General features: G+C 40.5%; 1 protein-coding gene and 1 long non-coding RNA gene across 2 annotated transcripts in view; both read left to right on the plus strand.

Annotated features, from left to right (window-relative positions):
• Positions 1–18,623, plus strand: part of LOC134571854 (uncharacterized) — a 618,817-nt gene that overhangs the window by 4,158 nt on the left and 596,036 nt on the right. The window lies entirely within an intron of this gene.
• RNF151 (ring finger protein 151) lies at positions 2,562–12,510 on the plus strand. The gene is made up of 4 exons (XM_063428958.1): positions 2,562–2,578; positions 5,527–5,672; positions 7,169–7,265; positions 10,645–12,510. Exons 1-4 carry the CDS (start codon positions 2,576–2,578, stop codon positions 11,038–11,040), a joined length of 642 nt encoding a protein of 213 aa, XP_063285028.1. The 5' UTR covers positions 2,562–2,575; the 3' UTR covers positions 11,041–12,510.

Below are 18,623 nucleotides of genomic sequence, written 5' to 3' on the forward strand. Positions count from 1 at the left end.
TTCAAGAATTAAATCCAAATGTGAAACAGGGCAGAATGGCTGATTTAATAAAATAACCTAGAGATTATGTAAGAGTTTAGTGGATAAACTGTTATGGCATCAGTTCACATTAGTCCCACAATAAATGTAAAATCGGCAAAAAAAAAATATTTCATGTTGCCAGCACCATCTATTCATGGAATAAAATGCAGCGGCATATGGTTTAATGCAGAAGACGTTTCAACGTATCCATACTCTACAAATGTATCCACTCTGTAATAGTATATCCAGACTCCCTAAAAGGAGAGAAACTAAATAGTGTGATACTGTAAAAAAAATTTTTGGGGGAGGGGTGGGAAATCTGGTTAATTTACATGTGATTTAAAAAAATAAAAAATTCCCATAACTGGCATTTCCGGTAAATATCATTACTGTTCCTTGTGACTCTTCTTTAACATGGAACTGGAGATTGAAGCAGGACGCCAATAAGGAAGATCACTTAACAGACACCAGATGCCTGATTTCATTTTTAATTATTACTGTATATACTCGAGTATAAGCAGAGTTTTTCATCACTTTTTGTGCTGAAAAACCCCAACTCGGCTTATACTCGAGTCAGTCTCTGTATTATGGCAATTTACATTGCCATAATACAGACAGGGGGCTGTGTGCGGTTATTTACCTCTCCTGTCAGCTCCCTCCTCCGCGGCGGTCTGTTCAGCACCTTGGTCAGCTCCCAGTGTAAGTCTCGCGAGAGCCGCCGGGTCATAGTGCGGCCGCGAGACTTACAGTGTGAGCTGACAGAGGAGCTGCACGGGCCGGCGCGGAGGAGGAGGGAGCTGCAGGAGAGGTAAGTAAACTCTCAGCCAGCCCCCCTCCTCCCCCCACTGAACTACCAATGCCACTGGACCCCCAGGGAGTGGAGGGAGGGGGGATGGAAAAAATAAATAAATACATAATAATAAATTAAAAATATTAATAAAAATAACAATATAACAAAAAATTAAAATAATAATTAATAAAATAACTAATCAAAATGCCCACCCCCCCACCAACACATACACAAACATACACACACCCCCTGCATTCATACACACACTGGACTCACACTGCATTCATACACACACACTGTAAATAAATATTCAATTAATATAATTTTTTTAGGATCTAATTTTATTTAGAAATTTACCAGTATTTCCCACCCTAGTCTTATACTCGAGTCTATAAGTTTTCCCAGTTTTTTGGGGTAAAATTAGGGGCCTCGGCTTATATTCGGGTCGGCTTATACTCGAGTATATACGGTAAATTAGTTACTGCGTTGATTATGTGTGTTAGAGTCTACATGTGCACTTGTTGTGAGCCAAAAAGTTTCTCTCCAATAAATCCTGTACATTTGATCTATGTGGGCCCAGACATTTATTACATTTATTTCATTAGCAAAATTCATACAATTAAAAATATCTCTGAATGTGCAGTGTTAAAAGCTGAAACACTGCACATCCAGACTCCTTCCACCATGACTACATCATATCACTGGAGTGGTTTTGGTGGTTGGAGTAACCCTTTAAATCTGAAATTCACCTTAACCCCTTAAAGGACCACTCTAGTGCCAGGAAAACATACTCTGTTTCCTGGCACTAGAGTGCCCTGAGGGTGCCCCCACCCTCAGGGACCCCCTCCCGCCGGGCTCTGGAAATGGGAAAGTGTTTAAAACTTACCTTTTTCCAGCGGTGGGCGGAGAGATCTCCTCCTCTGATCCTCCCCGTCGGCTGAATGCGCACGCGCGCATTCAGCCGGTCACATAGGAAAGCATTATGAATGCTTTCCTATGGACGCTTGCGTGCTCTCACTGTGATTTTCACAGTGAGAATCACGCAAGCGCCTCTAGCGGCTGTCAATGAGACAGCCACTAGAGGAAATAGGGGAAGGCTTAACCCATTCACAAACATAGCAGTTTCTCTGAAACTGCTATGTTTATGAAAAAATGGGTTAACCCTATTAGGACCTGGCACCCAGACCACTTCATTAAGCTGAAGTGGTCTGGGTGCCTAGAGTGGTCCTTTAAGTACCAAACTTCTGGAATAAAAGGGAATCATGACATGTCACATGTCATGTGTCCTTAAGGGGTTAAATTCCTCACAACTCACCCTCTCACTAATAACCCTAAATGGTGTAATTTTCTGGCATACATACACATCACGTGGTCTTACAATCACATTTATTTCTCATTTCGTTCTAGAATGTAAAACAATCTGGAATATCCTGAGGAAACTGGCTTTATGGTTTTGGAAAGGGACCATAAGATGTTTGTTATTGGTACAGAGTCAGCTGCCCATTCTATATTCTTTGGAGTTGAAATAGTTAATTGGCACCGGTTTTCATGGAAAAACTTCCTAGATATCCGTTTGGTATAGCTGTATATACAGCCTGCAGTCACAGTAAAGGGAATAACAATAGCTGCTGACAAGCTAGAATGCCATAGAACAGACTGTGTAATTGGTCAGTGGATACACTGGCACATGACCTGTGTACAGGCAATTCTGTGTGTTTGGATCTAGAAACAGTTCAGTACTGGATGACAGTGGATGAAGCGAAGATGGTGAGTGCTTGATGCTCTGTGTAACGTGTGAGATTTTCAGTGTATTAAAAACCAACTATGGGTGGCCAAGAGTTAAGGGGGTTGTAGTCCATCAAACTATAGAACCAAGATTTGACATCCCTGATTTAGAATGTTCATGTTCCCTGTAATTCGCCTTTACATTAACCCTTGGGGTGATAGATGAGCGCAAGTGCGGCAAAACGTGGCAATTGATTTAAACAGTTTAGAGACATATTGGGCAAAACTGGCATATTGGTATCCGTAAACTTCTTGAACGCCGCTTACTGATGAGCCACTTGTCTTCTCAAATGAGGGCTGAGAGCCCTACTCCCAGACTCATATGATGCAAGTCCAGTTTCCTTGCAACCATAGCATAGACAATCTCAAGTTGGAGGTAATTTCCCTGCGCTGTGTCACTGGTCAGCCGATGTTTTGGCCCATGACTACTGAATGCTTTAACGTTGGTAATGAGACTTACCAGAACACAGCACAGGCACACACTGCGCCCCAGCCCCTCAAACATTACATATGGGCCTGGCGCTGGCCAGGTTGTCAGTAATAGAGGACATTCAGACATTACTCTTAAATCTTGAAATGTACCACTGGGATATGTAGCCATGGGCTGCCTGAAAGAATTTTGGGGGCTGTTAATGTGCTTTTTGAGACCGATTAAAGTCACATAAATGTGTTTTTGTAATTTCTGCTGGTAAAAAATGTCACAAATAGATCCGCCAGACTCTGAAAGTTCACAAACTGCTTTGACAATCTATAATCGTACATGTTTTTTTCCTATACAGGTGATATGTGCACATAACCAGTTATTTTTTTGCAGTAATATAACAGACGGTTCTTTCTGTAATTGGGCTCGGGTCCCCCCAGCGAACCATCACCCTAGTGACCGTCTTCCTATTGCAGGGATAGGAAACCTTCGGCACTCCAGATGCTGTGGACTACATCCCCCATAGTGCTCTTACACCCATAATTCTGGCAATGCATTATGGGAGGTGTAATCCAAAACATCTGGAGTCCCAAAGGTCGCCTATGCCTGCTATTGCGTTAGGAGCCATGCTGTATTAATATAGTGGCAGCCTTCAATGTTTTAGAATTAAAGGGACACTATAGTCATCAAAACAACTTTAGCTTAATGAAGCAGTTTTGGTGTATAGATCATGTCCCTACAGTCTCACTGCTCAATTCTCTGCCATTTAGTAGTTAAATCACTTTGTTTATGAACCATAGTCACACCTCCCTGCATATGACTTGCACTGCCTTCCATAAACACTTCCTGTTTATTTAGGCTTTCTTTATTGCAAGTTCTGTTTAATTAAGATTTTCTTATCCCCTGCTATGTTAATAGTTTGCTAGACCCTGCAAGAGCCTCCTGTATGTAATTAAAGTTCAATTTAGAGATTGAGATACAATTATTTAAGGTAAATTACATCTGTTTGAAAGTGAAACCAGTTTTTTTTTTTTCATGCAGGCTCTGTCAATCAGAGTCAGGGGAGGTGTGACAAGGACTGCATAAACAGAAACAAAGTGATTTAAATCCTAAATGGCAGGGAATTGAGCAGTGAAACCTGAGAGGAATGATCTATACACTAAAACTGCTTCATAAAGCTAAAGTTGTTTAGGTGACTAAAGTGTCCCTTTAACAGAAAATCCGTGGTAAGAGAAAAGTTCTAAATGTGGGGCAGTCATTGGAAAAAAAATGGAATTAAAAGAACACTGAAAAAATAAATAGATTTTGTTTTAAGTGTACTGAAAGTCAATTTTTTTTAGTTTAACTTTATGCCACCCTTTATTCTAAAAAGAAAGATTTAAGAAAGCCGTTAAATGTACCTGCATTCCAGCGATGAGTAAGTCTCCTCTGTAGCATCATCTGTCCTGATGATTGCTGTCCAAAAAGATGGTTTTCACATACAAGCATTGTGAGCATGAATAGCAATTACTGCAATCTGCCAATAGACACCGACAGTCACTGGAGACTTGTTTTTGGCCAAATGTAAACATTGCTGTATCTGAGAAACATGAATATTTTACAATCGTCAGACAAAACATACAGAATCCATGCTAATCCTTCTAATAGTGACTCGTTTGTACATCTTTTCCAATGTAAGGCATCAGCAAGGGCTTTCCTTATTTTTAAACTTTCAGCAGTTTAGCAGATAACTCCCTAAATCAGTACTTTGTGGGTGCCACCTTCATTCGTTCTTCGTAGGGAGTAATGGGCATCTTGGAAATGGGTATTGGAAATTAACAAAATCTTTCAAATTTCTTTTCGCCCAAATAGATTTAAATATGAAGGTTTAATTTCTAGGCATACAAACATGTATTCCTGACCCCATGGTGTTAAAACCACCATCTAGCCCCCGGTCCTCCCTTGCCCTCCCTAAATAGAGTAAAATCTTACTTGTGTTTAAGTCTGCAGTTGCTGCCTCTGCCCCCTGAACTGCCTGCTTGGCTGACATCATCAGAAGTGATGCTCTGAGCCAATCACAATGCTTTCACATTGGATTGGCTGAGCTTGTCAAGGCGGTAAATCAGGGCAGCATAAGTTAAACACAGCTCTGGCCAATCAGCATCTCCTCATAGAGATGCATTGAATCAATGCATCTCTATGAGGAAGGTTCAGTGTATCTATGCAGAGGGTGGAGACACTGAATGGTAATCACACTGTGCAGCACTGCCCCAGGAAGCACCTCTAGCAGTAATCTGAGGAGTGGCTAGTTGAGGTATCCCTAGTGTAATGTAAACACTGCTTTTTCTCTGAAAATACAGTGTTTACTCCAAAAAGCCTGAAGGTAATGATTCTACTCACCAGAACAAATACAATAAGCTGTAGTTGTTCTGGTGACTATAGTGTCCCTTTAAAAATAAATCATCCCAAAATGTTCCATTCATAATAATAACCAAATCACACTAATCTCAGGCTTTGGTTTTGTTCGCAGGGGGGAGGTTACGACCTTGAGATTTTCACAGAGTGTCCGGACCACGATCTTTTGTGCTCTATCTGCCGTGGGGTATTGAAATGCCCCGTAATGATTTCCTGCAGCCACATCTTCTGCCGCAAATGTATCTTACAATGGCTTAAGAGGTAAGTTATTCAGACATTCCCTTGTTCCAGTGGCAGCTGGTGAAGTTTAACGGTGATAGGGTGCTGAGGTTGTCCCAAAATTACTGGGCTCTTGACGGCTACAAACCTTTAGACACAAGGATTTGGGAAAATGTCCACTTTTAAGAATTCCAAATGTATTCCCTGATGTTGTTACCCAATGACAGACCTAGAAGACATATTAGGCAGACTTGTCTTTTAGGGACTCCAAGATCTGACGGCCCAAGCAAAACCAATGGGTGATGTCAAAAGTCTTATTAGAACAGACTTATCATGTCTTGCCATGTTGTTTATAGCAAGCAAAATGGGCATTTAAAAAAAAAAAAAAAAAAAAAAAACATACACATTTTCACCTAATTAGTTGCTCAGTCTCTCAGCAGCATTTCCATTCATTAATAAGGGAGAGGAAAACACTTTAATTTATCTTTAATACTTTCATTTAAGGCATGAGAGAAATATTGTGCCTATTATGACTAGTTGTTTGTGTCTTGGCCTATAGTCAGTTATGTTAAAATTAAGCCTGGTCTGCATATTAGAAGCACTCTGATAAAACAAATAATTTCAAATGTTTGTTGCCAGAATTCAACCAAGTTTTAGTTTCAGGCTTTACTACCATTTGCAGGGTTTATTAACTAAACAGTTAAATCTATTGTATCAAAAGAGGAGTTTCAAAATTTAGGCCAGAAATATTCAAACAGCTGGATTTATTATACAATTGCAGTCAAAGCTGGGCTTTTTTAGCTTAAAAATTTAGTTTTCCAGTTCACAACATTTCACTGTTTGGCGATAAACTCTTATAGAAACATAGAATGTGACGGCAGGTAAGAACCATTCGGCCCATCTAGTCTGTCCAATTTTCTAAAAACTTTCATTAATCCCTGGCCTTATCTTATAGTTAGGATAGCCTTATGCCTATCCCACGCATGCTTAAACTCCTTCACTGTATTAACCTCTACCACTTCAGCTGGAAGGCTATTCCATGCATCCACTACCCTCTCAGTAAAGTAATACTTCCGGATATTATTTTTAAACTTTTGCCCCTCTAATTTAAGACTATGTCCTCTTGTTGTGGTAGTTTTTCTTCTTTAAAATATAGTCTCCTCCTTTACTGTGTTGATTCCCTTTATGTATTTAAATGTTTCTATCATATCCCCCCTGTCTTGTCTTTCCTCCAGGCTATACATGTTATATGTAATTAAGCTATATAGTTATTAATAAAAGTGTGAATTGTCTGAAATGAATTGTGAATTCAAAGTGAAATCCAAAATAGCTGAAATTAATAAAATAGCTGACTTTGAGAATGTTTCCAGTTTGATTATTTTGGCCTTATGTTTAAAACTCAGAACTTAGAATAAATTTGGACAATCTACTTTAGTGCATACTTCTGTCCGTACTATATAACATTGAGTTTTTTTAAGAAAACTCTCCTATTATTTTGCTAAAGCATGAAATGCTGACTTCAAATCTCATTTCCTTAGGCAGCAAACATGCCCATGTTGCAGAACCGAGGTGAGGGGTAAATTATTTGTCCTGATGCACAAGCTGAAGAGGAAAATCAACCGCCTGCAAGTCAAGGTAAAGGAGCACCCACTACATCAGACAGAGAACTTGAAGCACCTGCCTAGGCACGCCTCCCTGCACGTGACTTACACAGCCTTCCAAAAACTTCCTGTCAAGAGACATTTAAAGGAACACTATAGTCACCTAAATTACTTTAGCTAAATAAAGCAGTTTTAGTGTATAGATCATTCCCCTGCAATTTCACTGCTCAATTCACTGTCATTTAGGAGTTAAATCACTTTGTTTCTGTTTATACAGCCCTAGCCACACCTCCCCTGGCTATGATTGACAGAGCCTGCATGGAAAAAAAACTGGTTTCACTTTAAACAGATGTAATTTACCTTAAATAATTGTATCTCAATCTCTAAATTGAACTTTAATCACGTACAGGAGGCTCTTGCGGGGTCTAGCAAGCTATTAACATAGCAGGGGATAAGAAAATCTTAATTAAACAGAACTTGCAATAAAGAAAGCCTTAATAGGGCTCTCTTTACAGGAAGTGTTTATGGAAGGCTGTGCAAGTCACATGCAGGGAGGTGTGACTAGGGTTCATAAACAAAGGGATTTAACTCCTAAATGGCAGAGGATTGAGCAGTTGTTCAGGTGACTATAGTGTCTCTTTAATGTTTACACTTGCTAGCTAGAACCTGCAGGACCTTCCTGTATGTAATTAAAGTTAAATTTACTGAACAAGAGATCAAAACTTTTAAAGTAAATTACATCTCATTAAAAATGAAACCATTTTATTCCATGCAGGCTCTGTCAGTCACAGCCAGGGGAGGTGTGACTAGGGCTGCACAAACAGAAACAAAAGGGATTTAACCCCTTAAGGACCGCTGACGGTTCAGGACCGTCAGCGGTAAAACGTGCGTTTGGACCGCTGACGGTCCTGAACCGTCATAACGGTTTTAGGCAACTTACCTGATCGCCGTCGGTCCCACGGTGGCGATCAGCTCTCCTCCCGGTCCAGGGGGACTGCCTGTCTGCCCGGGCAGTCCCCCCTCGGCAGATCAGGACCCCACGGCCATGTGATCACTCGATCACATGACCGCAATAGGGGTCTGTGTATCTGCCTGCAGGGGGACTGTCTGTGCTGACAGGCAGTCTCCCTGCATATGTAAAATCATAAAATAAAGTGTAAAACAAAAAAATCAGTGTAAAAAAAATAATAATATGTATATATATATATATATGATATATATACATGTATTATATCTATATATACCTATATATAATATATGTATATATATCATATATATAATGTCACACTAAGTGTATTTTTATATTTATATATACGTATATTAATATAAAAATACACTTATATTTAAATTACACACGAATATATACAATATATATAATAACTATATATATGGTATATATATATTATTATAAAATACAAATAATATGTTAATAAAAATAAATAACAAAAAATAAAAATAATTTTTAATAATTTAAAAAATATATATATATATTCAATTTTATTCTAACAGTATTTTGATATTGATGTATATATATTTATATCAAAATACACTTAGAATGTAATGATATATATATCTATGTATAAATAAATAAATAAAAATAATACGAAATATACATATGTCCACATACATAATTACATAAATAATTTCATAAATATACACGTAGACGTCAAATATATAAATATGTATATATATTAAAATTCTACGTGCATATTTATGTAATATTTTTACCTAATTAAGTAATTTTAATGATTGCAATTTGAGGGACCTGCCTGCCAACCCAGGCCAAAAGTCCAGATAATTTAATTTGCTAGCACTGTGTTTAACCCTGTAACTTTCTATGACACCCTAAATCCTGTACATGGGGGTACTGTTTTACTCGGGAGACTTCGCTGAACACAAATATTAGTGTTTCAAAACAGTAAAACATATCACAGCGATGATATTGTCAGTGAAAGTGAAGTTTTTTGCATTTTTCACACACAAACAGCTCTTTCACTGAGGATATTATTGCTGTGATATATTTTACTGTTCTGATACACTAATATTTGTGTTCAGCGAAGTCTCCTGAGTATAACAGTACCCCACATGTAGAGGTTTTATAGTGTTTGTGAAAGTTACAGGGTCAAATATAAGGCTTGATTTTACTTTTTTTTTTTTTATTGAAATTTGTCAGATTGGTTAGGTTGCCTTTGAGAGCGTATGGTAGCCAAGGAATGAGAATTAGCCCCATGATGGCATACCATTTGCAAAAGAAGACAACCCAAGGTATTGCAAATGGGGTATGTTCAGCCATTTTTAGTAGCCACTTAGTCACAAACACCGGCCAAAGTTAGCGTTTTTTGCATTTTTAACACACAAACAAATATAAATGCTAACTTTGGCCAGTGTTTGTGACTAGGTGGCTACTAAAAAAGACTGGACATACCCCATTTTGAATACCCTGGGTTGTCTACTTTAAAAAATATGTACATGTTAGGTGTGTTTCGGGGATTTATGACAGATAACGGTGTAACAATGTCACTATTGATACATTTAAAATATATATATATTTAAACAGCAATTTCCTACTTGTATTTATAGGCCTATAACTTGCAAAAAAAGCAATAAAGCATGTAAACACTGGGTGTTTTTAAACTCGGGACAACATTTTGAATCTATTTAGCAGTTTTTTTCATTAGCTTTTGTAGATAAGTAAAAGATTTTTCAAGTAAAAGTCCAAAAACATTGTTTTTTTTTATTTTTAACCATATTTTATTATTTTTTTAAAAATACAATATATGACATAATATAAATACTGGTATGTAAAGAAAGCCCTTCTTGTCGTGAAAAAAACAATATATAACTTGTATGGGAACCGTAAATGAGAGAGCGGAAAATTACAGCTAAACACAAACACCACAAAAGTGTTAAAACTGCTCTGGTCCTTAACGTACAAACATCGCAAAAACAGGCCGGTCCTTAAGGGGTTAACCACTAAATGGCAAAACATTGAGAAGTGAGAATGCAGGGGCATGATCTATACACAAAAAAATGCTTTACTAAAATAAAGTTACTTTGGTGACTATAGTGTCTTTTAAAATGGTTATTATATTGCTATAGAACAGGCATAGGCAACCTTTAGCACTCCAGATGTTTTGGACTACAACTTCCATGATGCTTTGCCAGCATTATGGGTGTAAGCGCATTATGTTGGATGTAGTCCACAACATCTGGAATGCCGAAGGTTGCCTATCCCTGCTATAGAAGAATGGGTTACCGAGCTAATTGTCCAGTCAATGAATGGGTCACCAAGCTCTTTCCACGTATATCATTTCTGTCCCTAACAAGAAAAGTTATGTAACGCTGGCCTAGGGCATCTGATGTCTTGTGGTACAATATGTCGCAATGATTATTTACCGTTTCTGTTTTGACAGTGTCCCAATGAGCAGAATGGCTGCCCTGCACATTTCCCTTTACTGAGGAGCAAAGAGCACGCAGAATCCTGCGCGTTTGGTTTGGTAGGGTGCGCGAACGAAGGTTGCAACACTGAGGTTCTGAGGAGGGACTTTTCAGAACACGGCCAGTTCTGTGAATTCTGGAGGGAGATGTGTCATATGGGATGTGGAACGCTGCTCAATCCGTCCAACCGAGATGAGCACAATTGTTACATGGAACTGAAAGAGAGCTATGCTACGCAGCTCAATAAGTTACATCAGAAAGCACGTCACATAGAAACGCTTTCCACCCAAATGAGCAGGCAGATACAGCTACTCACTGAAAGCCTGGATACTGAACAGCCAGGAACTCATTCAGAAGAGTTAACCGCCTAGGAACATCTAACGCACCAGCCAAGTAAAACTTACTGGGTGCCATTTTAAAGAGAATACAATTTTGCCTATACATTGTGCTTGCCAAATTATGGGCACATGCATGGATTCAATGATATCACTATGTCATTTTTTTATTTTTAATAAAAATGACAAGATGGTGATTACACTAGGTGCATTCTAGCTACTGTCAGGGTCATTTACTTAACTGGGATGTGTTTAGAAATGAGAAGGGGATTCAACATTTTAGGTCAAAATAAAAAATCCAGATGGGCCATTTTGGCCTACAATTTGCAGTTTCCTTCCCAGTTCTACACAATGTCAGGTTTTAGTGAATTACCCTATGTTTGAGATTTGGCAACATTTGCGTGGTTGTTAGAGAAACATATATACCCCATACGGCACAATGTTTTGAGTTATGCAAGACAGGTAATGGGCCACAAGGGGGCGCACAGTGAAAACGGGAGTTCAAGGGTTGTCCATGTGAAGATTGGTGTTGATATGCTCTTGCTGCACTTATTATGAACATTTCTCAAGTGTCCTGTGGGTGATAAGGGAACAAACCTAGGACCTTTGCTGGTGAATATGACAGGCCAATACCTACATTAAAGGAACACTATAGCATTAGAAATACAAACCTGCATTACTAACGCCATAGTGCCCTAGTCCATAATTAAGTTGGTAGGCCAACCCCCGATTTTTAAAAAAAATATCTTTAAAAAGGATTTTACTTGCCTTTTCCCAGCGATGAAACTCCCTCTGCACTGAAGACCAGTCCACCTCCAGTGCCGTCATCGATTTGATGCAACCTCCTCATTGCTGGTCCAATACAATGCTACTTACAGTGAAGCAGTGAGGACCTGAAGCACATGCGCAGCAAGTGCCACACACACCCAATACTACTCAATACCACCCAATACTATAAGCTGAAATGTCACGTGACTGAGTTTTACTTGGACATTCTAGCAGAGCGGTCTCTAGTGGCTGTCAGTACAGCAGCCATTAGAGCCACATTTAACCAATCTATGTAAACATTGCTGTTTTTTGCAAAATGGCAATGTTTTACCTTGGAAGGTTAAAACTACAGAAAAACTGGACCTAGAGCACTTTGTTTTAATAAAGTGGTGTGGGTAACTTTAGTGCTCATTCAAATTTGTATACCTACCTGAAGCTACCATTGACTCCACACTTTGCATGGGTGACACTTTCACTGCCAAGACTCACTTGAATCCCAAATTTGCAAAAACAATTTCTACGGCAAATTTTGTGAATCGTCCAGCTGCTGTGTACATAAAATAACTGGAGATCTTCGGATAAAAAAAAGCTTCAAATCATGGGCTTGCATATTTTGGACTTTTGTTTTTCTTTTTTTCTGTTTTTTTACTATTAGTAGGTTTGGTAGGTCTGTGGTTTCAATTATTGGAGGCTATAAAGATATAATATTGAAATATGATATCCAGATTGTACAGTGATGATGACTTTATTTATAATTAATAAAAAAAGATTTGAACTAAAAAGACTAGCGTATTGATCTTATTTTAGTAACTTCTTCAAAATCTTGTATGGTGTTCACTTTTTATTTTTCAGTTAGCGCAACTGATGAAATCAAAGAGTTGTGTTGGTTCTGTAAACACAAGATTGTGCGCAAAAATAATAATTTTCAAAAAAGAAGAAAAAAAATCCAATAAATCTTACGTCAGAAAACTCAAACCAGAATTGATACCAAAACACCAATAATATAATTACTGCTCAAAAAAATGTTCGGTGTTCCATGTAGAGTGTCTTAATATGTGTCAGTACAATCTCAAAAATGCTCACAAACATTAAAAACATAGTGTAGCTGTACATTGTAAATCACAATGTGGTAGATCCTAAGTACGCACACACAAGAATAGAGCCACCATTGGGCTCTGAAATAAAACGCCTATGGGTTGTATCAGCTGCCCATCAACCACTTTTATGTCTTCTTATTCAATTGTCTTTAACTTATACAGGAGTCTCAAATGCACATAAAAAGACAAAGGATAACAGAAAATAATAATTTTCAAATATAAGGATAAATATTCTAGGTAGTAAACTCACATGCTCCAGTTTATGCGTTTTCTAGTTGTGCCATGTAGTGTGTGTGTGTGTGTGTGTATATATAGACAAAATCCAAAAATGCTTGCACTCCTGGTAAAGATACTAATATTGCCCGGTGCTGATCCAGCACAATGATGTAGATATTCCAATAAATGGATAGCACTCCAGGGTCTTTCAGATGAAAATAAAATGTAACTTTTAATTCATGTTAAAAATAAAAAAATACATCAACGTTTCGGCTCTCCTCTGGAGCCTTCTTCAGGATGACAGACATATATATATATATATATATATATATATATATATATATATATATACACACACACATATATACACATACATACACACTCTTCGTTTATTTATTACTGGTATTTATAAAGCGCCAACAGATTCCGCAGCGCTGTACAATTAGTGGAGAACATACAATATACACACACAAATACAAAAGGTAGAGAGGGCCCTGCCCGTAAGCTGAAATCTTGCCATTTAAGCTCTTTTATACAAAGTGCATAGGTAGATAGCCCGTGAGCTTACATGGCACAATGACTTATGGGGCTGGTATACATTTTTTTCCAGGGCTGCAAAAAAAGGAGGGGTGTGTGTGTGTGTGTATTATTGGTATGTTTCTTTTTCTTTTCCAATATATTTATTAATGTTTTGTGTAATATAGAATAACAGCTAACATAATAATGGCATATATATATGTATACACTAACTTCTGAATTGTTGTCGAATAAAACACATACAAAATAAAATATACATACATTATATAATTTCCTATATATATGAGAGAAGTAAAATATGTACAAAAGTAAAAAATAAATTAGTTATAGCCTGGTACTAAACAAAAAAATCATTAAAGGGACACTATAGTCACCCAGACCACTTCAGCTCAATGAAGTGGTCTTGATGTGGAATTATTAAAAATCTTTATTGTACTTGTATTGAATTATTGTACTAACTCCATTTTAACTTTATACTGTGACTTCGTCCTCCATTTTGTCCTCCTAACCTGACTTCTTCAATCCTCCATTTTGTCCTCATGACTTAACTTGTTCATTTTAAAACTACATTACGTGACTGAACTTCTCAACCCAATTAATACAGTAGACAAAGACTGTGTTTCCTTCAAGGACAAGTACCAGGAGGTGCTGGCTACTCCTTAAGACTTGCTGGCTACTCCTTAGAGCTTGTAAGATAGTACAGTTTGAAGGCCACAGAACACAGTAGTAATGAAATGTTCTATTCATAAGAGACCTTGCACCTGGACATAAAGCCTGATATCATTGACCGTGTAAAATGACGCTTAGGACCCCCTTGTCCCCCACCCGTGTCCAGAATAATCCCACCTCTGATGGGTGGGCACGGGACTAACCTCTTAATTTTACTAACCAATAGGTAAGACACTAACTCCGTCACTTAACAATTAATCCAATTGATGATGTTTATTTGCTGATATTCTAATAATCAATGATGACGCAAAATGCCTCTTAAAAGGGCCTGCGCGCCCGCTTTTTCCTCACTTGCCAATAAACTTTCTCGAAGTTATTTTAACCTGAACCTCGTGTGTCAGACTTAATTACTTCAGCGTATATACGCAATTTAATTTATTGATTTGGACAGGAACAGATAGACTTTGAACATTTTGGTTTACTTTCAAAAAGTACCATAACAACTTGGCGCCCAACGTGGGGCATCGGGCTATGTCCGGCCGGTGAGCCGTCCTAAGGAAGACAAGGGTGGACGGAGGAATCCAGGGGGAAGGAAGGGAGATTGATCACCTCCAGATACACGGTAGAGACTTCTGCAGAGCCACCGGTACGTTCCGGCCCCTTTGATTGACCCGTCCACGTGTCTGTGACTGCTTCCCGGGAGGACATCAAAGACAGGTAATATCTTGCCCGGTGTCTCGTTACTCACTTGTTTACCTGCATTTTAGTCTATCTGTTGCCTGGGTGTGTTTGAATTGTTTGCTTGTTTCCCCATTTTGAGATAAAGGGGGGGTGGACCTGCGGGGGTTTTGCCTGGGGTTCTGTCTTGCTTGTTTTCTCCTTTTTGGGATAAAGGGGGGTGGACCTGAGGGGATTTGCCTGGGTCTTCGGTTTGTCTGTTTATCTGTTTGTATTTTACCTCTTTTGGGATAAAGGGGGGTGGACCTGAGGGGATTTGCCTGGGTCTTCTGTTGCCTGTTTTACTCCTTTTAGGAACCACTGTGCTGTGGTTGTAGGGAAAAAGGGGGGTTGACCTGTGGATGTGTTCCTGGGGGTCATCTTTTCCTGTTTAACTCTTTTAGGAGCCTCGTGGCTGGGGCTGTAGGGAAAAAGAGGTGTGTTGGATCTGTGGAGATTGTGTAGACTCATAGTTTCCTGGGGATCCTTCTTGTGTCACTTTGATAGCCTAGCTAGCTTCTCTGTGCACGTTACTCTGCTTGCAGAGTGGTGGTACCCTCCAGCTTTGAGCGCTGAGCTGGAGCCATTCCAATTTTTATTTTGTGGTGTGTGAATTCGGGCAGGCATTGCTGTCTTCATCACCACGGAGTAGTGGGACTTATAAAGTGGGTCTTTATAGGGGCACTACAAGGGTGAGGGTAGCGCAGACACTACGAGTGGGCTGCTGTGACGAGGGAGGCATATGGATTTCGGACCGGTGTTAGCTGTTATCCTTGGCCGTTGGTAGTAAGATACTACGGGATTGAGGGAGGTGACTTTGGAGTAAGCACACGAGTAAAGGAAAGGAATTACTGTTGATTTCATTTGAATTGTGATGCATGCACTGTATTTCAACTGTATTGTTGTCTTGTTTGTTTAATAGGAGTCTCATGAACTCCTGTGTCTGTCTCTAAGGATTTTCCTTGCCTTTCATCTTTTCTGTACTTCCTATATTATTATACTATCCACTCCCATTCCTCTTGAAGGAGAAGTGATTGGTCACACACTTCTCACCTCGCTCCAATCCGTGTCTACCACCCCGGGTAGGCGGATTCAGTGACTAGTCTACGTTTTGGGAAGACGCACCTGAGAAAGTTTTGCGGTTCTCGGGTGGCAGTCGAGCATTGTAGACGTTCTTGTTCCGTTTTCCTTCTCTCTCCCTATATCTAGGACGCTGGTATAGGGGTAAAGGGATTATGGGGCAGGATTTAAGCAAGCCCAATAAGGGCTGGTTAGCATGTGATTTGGTAGAAAACAGAGAGGGTGAGGAGATGGTTAAAGGTGTTGTAAAGATTGCAAAAGTATGTAAAATTACTGTACCAACGGGTGGAAGATTGCAACCAGAAAGTTGGCGTAAGTTACTGGCAGAAATGAAAGGCAAGCTTACAGATAATGGTTTATTAAAGACTGCTGAAGCATGGTACAGAGTAGCGAAGGCTATTCAGCTAGAAGGTTGGGTTGAGGAAGAAATAAATCACAAGGGTGTGAAATTGTTTGTGTATCATCAGAATTGCGTTGCTGGGGTCTACCCTCAGCCAGCGCCCCAAAGTGGCGCCCAGGGGACGTCTATCCCCAAGGTTCAGTCAGCAGTAGGTGATAGCCAGCTGACTATGTTCCCCGCTCCCAATCCTCCTAACACTCATCCCGCCACCTCCCCTGTTTGCCCGGTCCTGAATTCTGATGGATCTTTCTTTTCCCCCTCCCCGTCCCTAACATTCCCATCATCCTCGTCCATCCCTACGCTACCTGCTGTACCTCCCACTAACATTTCATCTGCCATTCCTTCCCTACGCTCCCTCTCCGTTCATGACCCCCTCCCCTCCTCATCCGCCCAACTAACCACCTCTTCCACCCTCGCCCCGACTCCTCCCCCTCCCATCTCCACCCCAGTCCAATACCCCACCTCCTTCCCCTCCCCAGCCTGGCCCTACCCCTTCCCGTATCCCATGACTCTGCCCTATCCCGGATATCCACTACCCCTTCCCCAAGCCACTCCCCAGGTCCCGGTCATGCCCAGTCCGACACAGTCTGCCCCGGATGTGCCCTCTTCCAACATGGCCGCCGCTTCTTCCCTTAACCCTAATGTAGCACCTTCTCCGGCCACCAATATGGCGGCCCCCAGTTCGGCCCTGATGCCGGTAATCCCCGGTGACTACCTATCCCCAGGTTATGACTCACTAGCCACCCCTGCATCTGGGGCTCGTTCCCAACCACCGATCCTTTCACCTCATTCGGGCCCTGCACCACGCAAAAGAGCCAATATCATAGAATTCGATGATGACAAGATGGACAGGGTGTCCCATGTCTCATCGGAGCTTGCCGCGGGAGCCCCAACTCACCGTTCTATCGATGACCCTTTTGGCCACAAGGGTCGGGGAGAACAGGCCCCTTCTAAATATGTTGCCTTTAACCCCACTCAAGCTAGCGCATTAATGAAATCGCTCCCCGACCCAGAAAAACAGCCTATGCCTTTTTACCGAGGGATAGTTCAAATTCAAAAGACTTATTCCGCCGCATGGCGTGATCTACTCAGCATTTGTGCTATTAAAGCAGGGGATGCCTATTGGCCAAGTATGGCCCGTCACCTCAGTACAGATCTGCTTTCCAGTGATGTTGATTACCCCTCCGGGGTAACCTTTTGCACCCAATTAAGAGAATGGGCTAAGGACAAACTTGCAGATCAGGCTGCTGGCCTTACTGATGTTGTTCAAGAAAAAGGAGAATCAGTGGAAAAGTTTCATGCAAGACTGTATCAAATGTTCACAGATTTGGGGTTTGATCTTACTGACAAAATTCATTCACAAATGCTGTCAGGTGCGTTTGTCCAAGGCGTTAAAGACTCTATACGCAAGGGAATTATTGCTGCACGCCCTGAATATAAGGTTGTTCCCCTGGATACCCTGCTTTTAGTCGCTAGGGGCCTAGAATCTGCCCAGACCCCCAAAAGGCCAAGCTCTGCTCCTCTTATGGTATCACGCAGTATCCCTGTTCCCAGGGGCACCAGACCAGAGGATAGCTTCTGCTTTAATTGCAAAGCTAAAGGTCATTTTAAAAGTGATTGCCCGGAACCCAAAAGAGAGATAAGAAAGCCATCCAGACCTGCCCCGGTCACTAAGACCGAAAAAGGGGTCCCAATAGTTGAGGAACCCGATGAATAGGAAACTGGCAAGCCTGTGTCTGTAACCCCTGTAATGGCAGTGTCTACAGGGGATAAGGGGGGGCCACTTGCCACAGTGACTTTGCCCATTGAAGGCCACCCCACCACATTTCTAGTTGACACAGGTGCAGCCCGTAGTGTTCTACGAGAACAAGACTTGCCAGACCCATCTTTTCTGTCAAATATTGATGTCTCTTGTGTTGGAGTGGATGGCCAACCGAGACATAGCCCTCTAACAACTCCACTACGAGTTGGTTCTAGCCTGCTCGCTCGCTTTGTAGTATCCTCCACATGCCCAATTAACCTGTTAGGTGCTGATGTTCTCTCACGCCTGCAAGCATCCATCACCTTTACCCCGGATGGGCAGGTAGAAATGTTTACACCTCTGTCTGTATCAGACACTTCAGCCCTATGCTCTT

Source organism: Pelobates fuscus, chromosome 8 (genome assembly GCF_036172605.1).
Source record: "Pelobates fuscus isolate aPelFus1 chromosome 8, aPelFus1.pri, whole genome shotgun sequence".
NCBI lineage: Eukaryota > Metazoa > Chordata > Amphibia > Anura > Pelobatidae > Pelobates > Pelobates fuscus.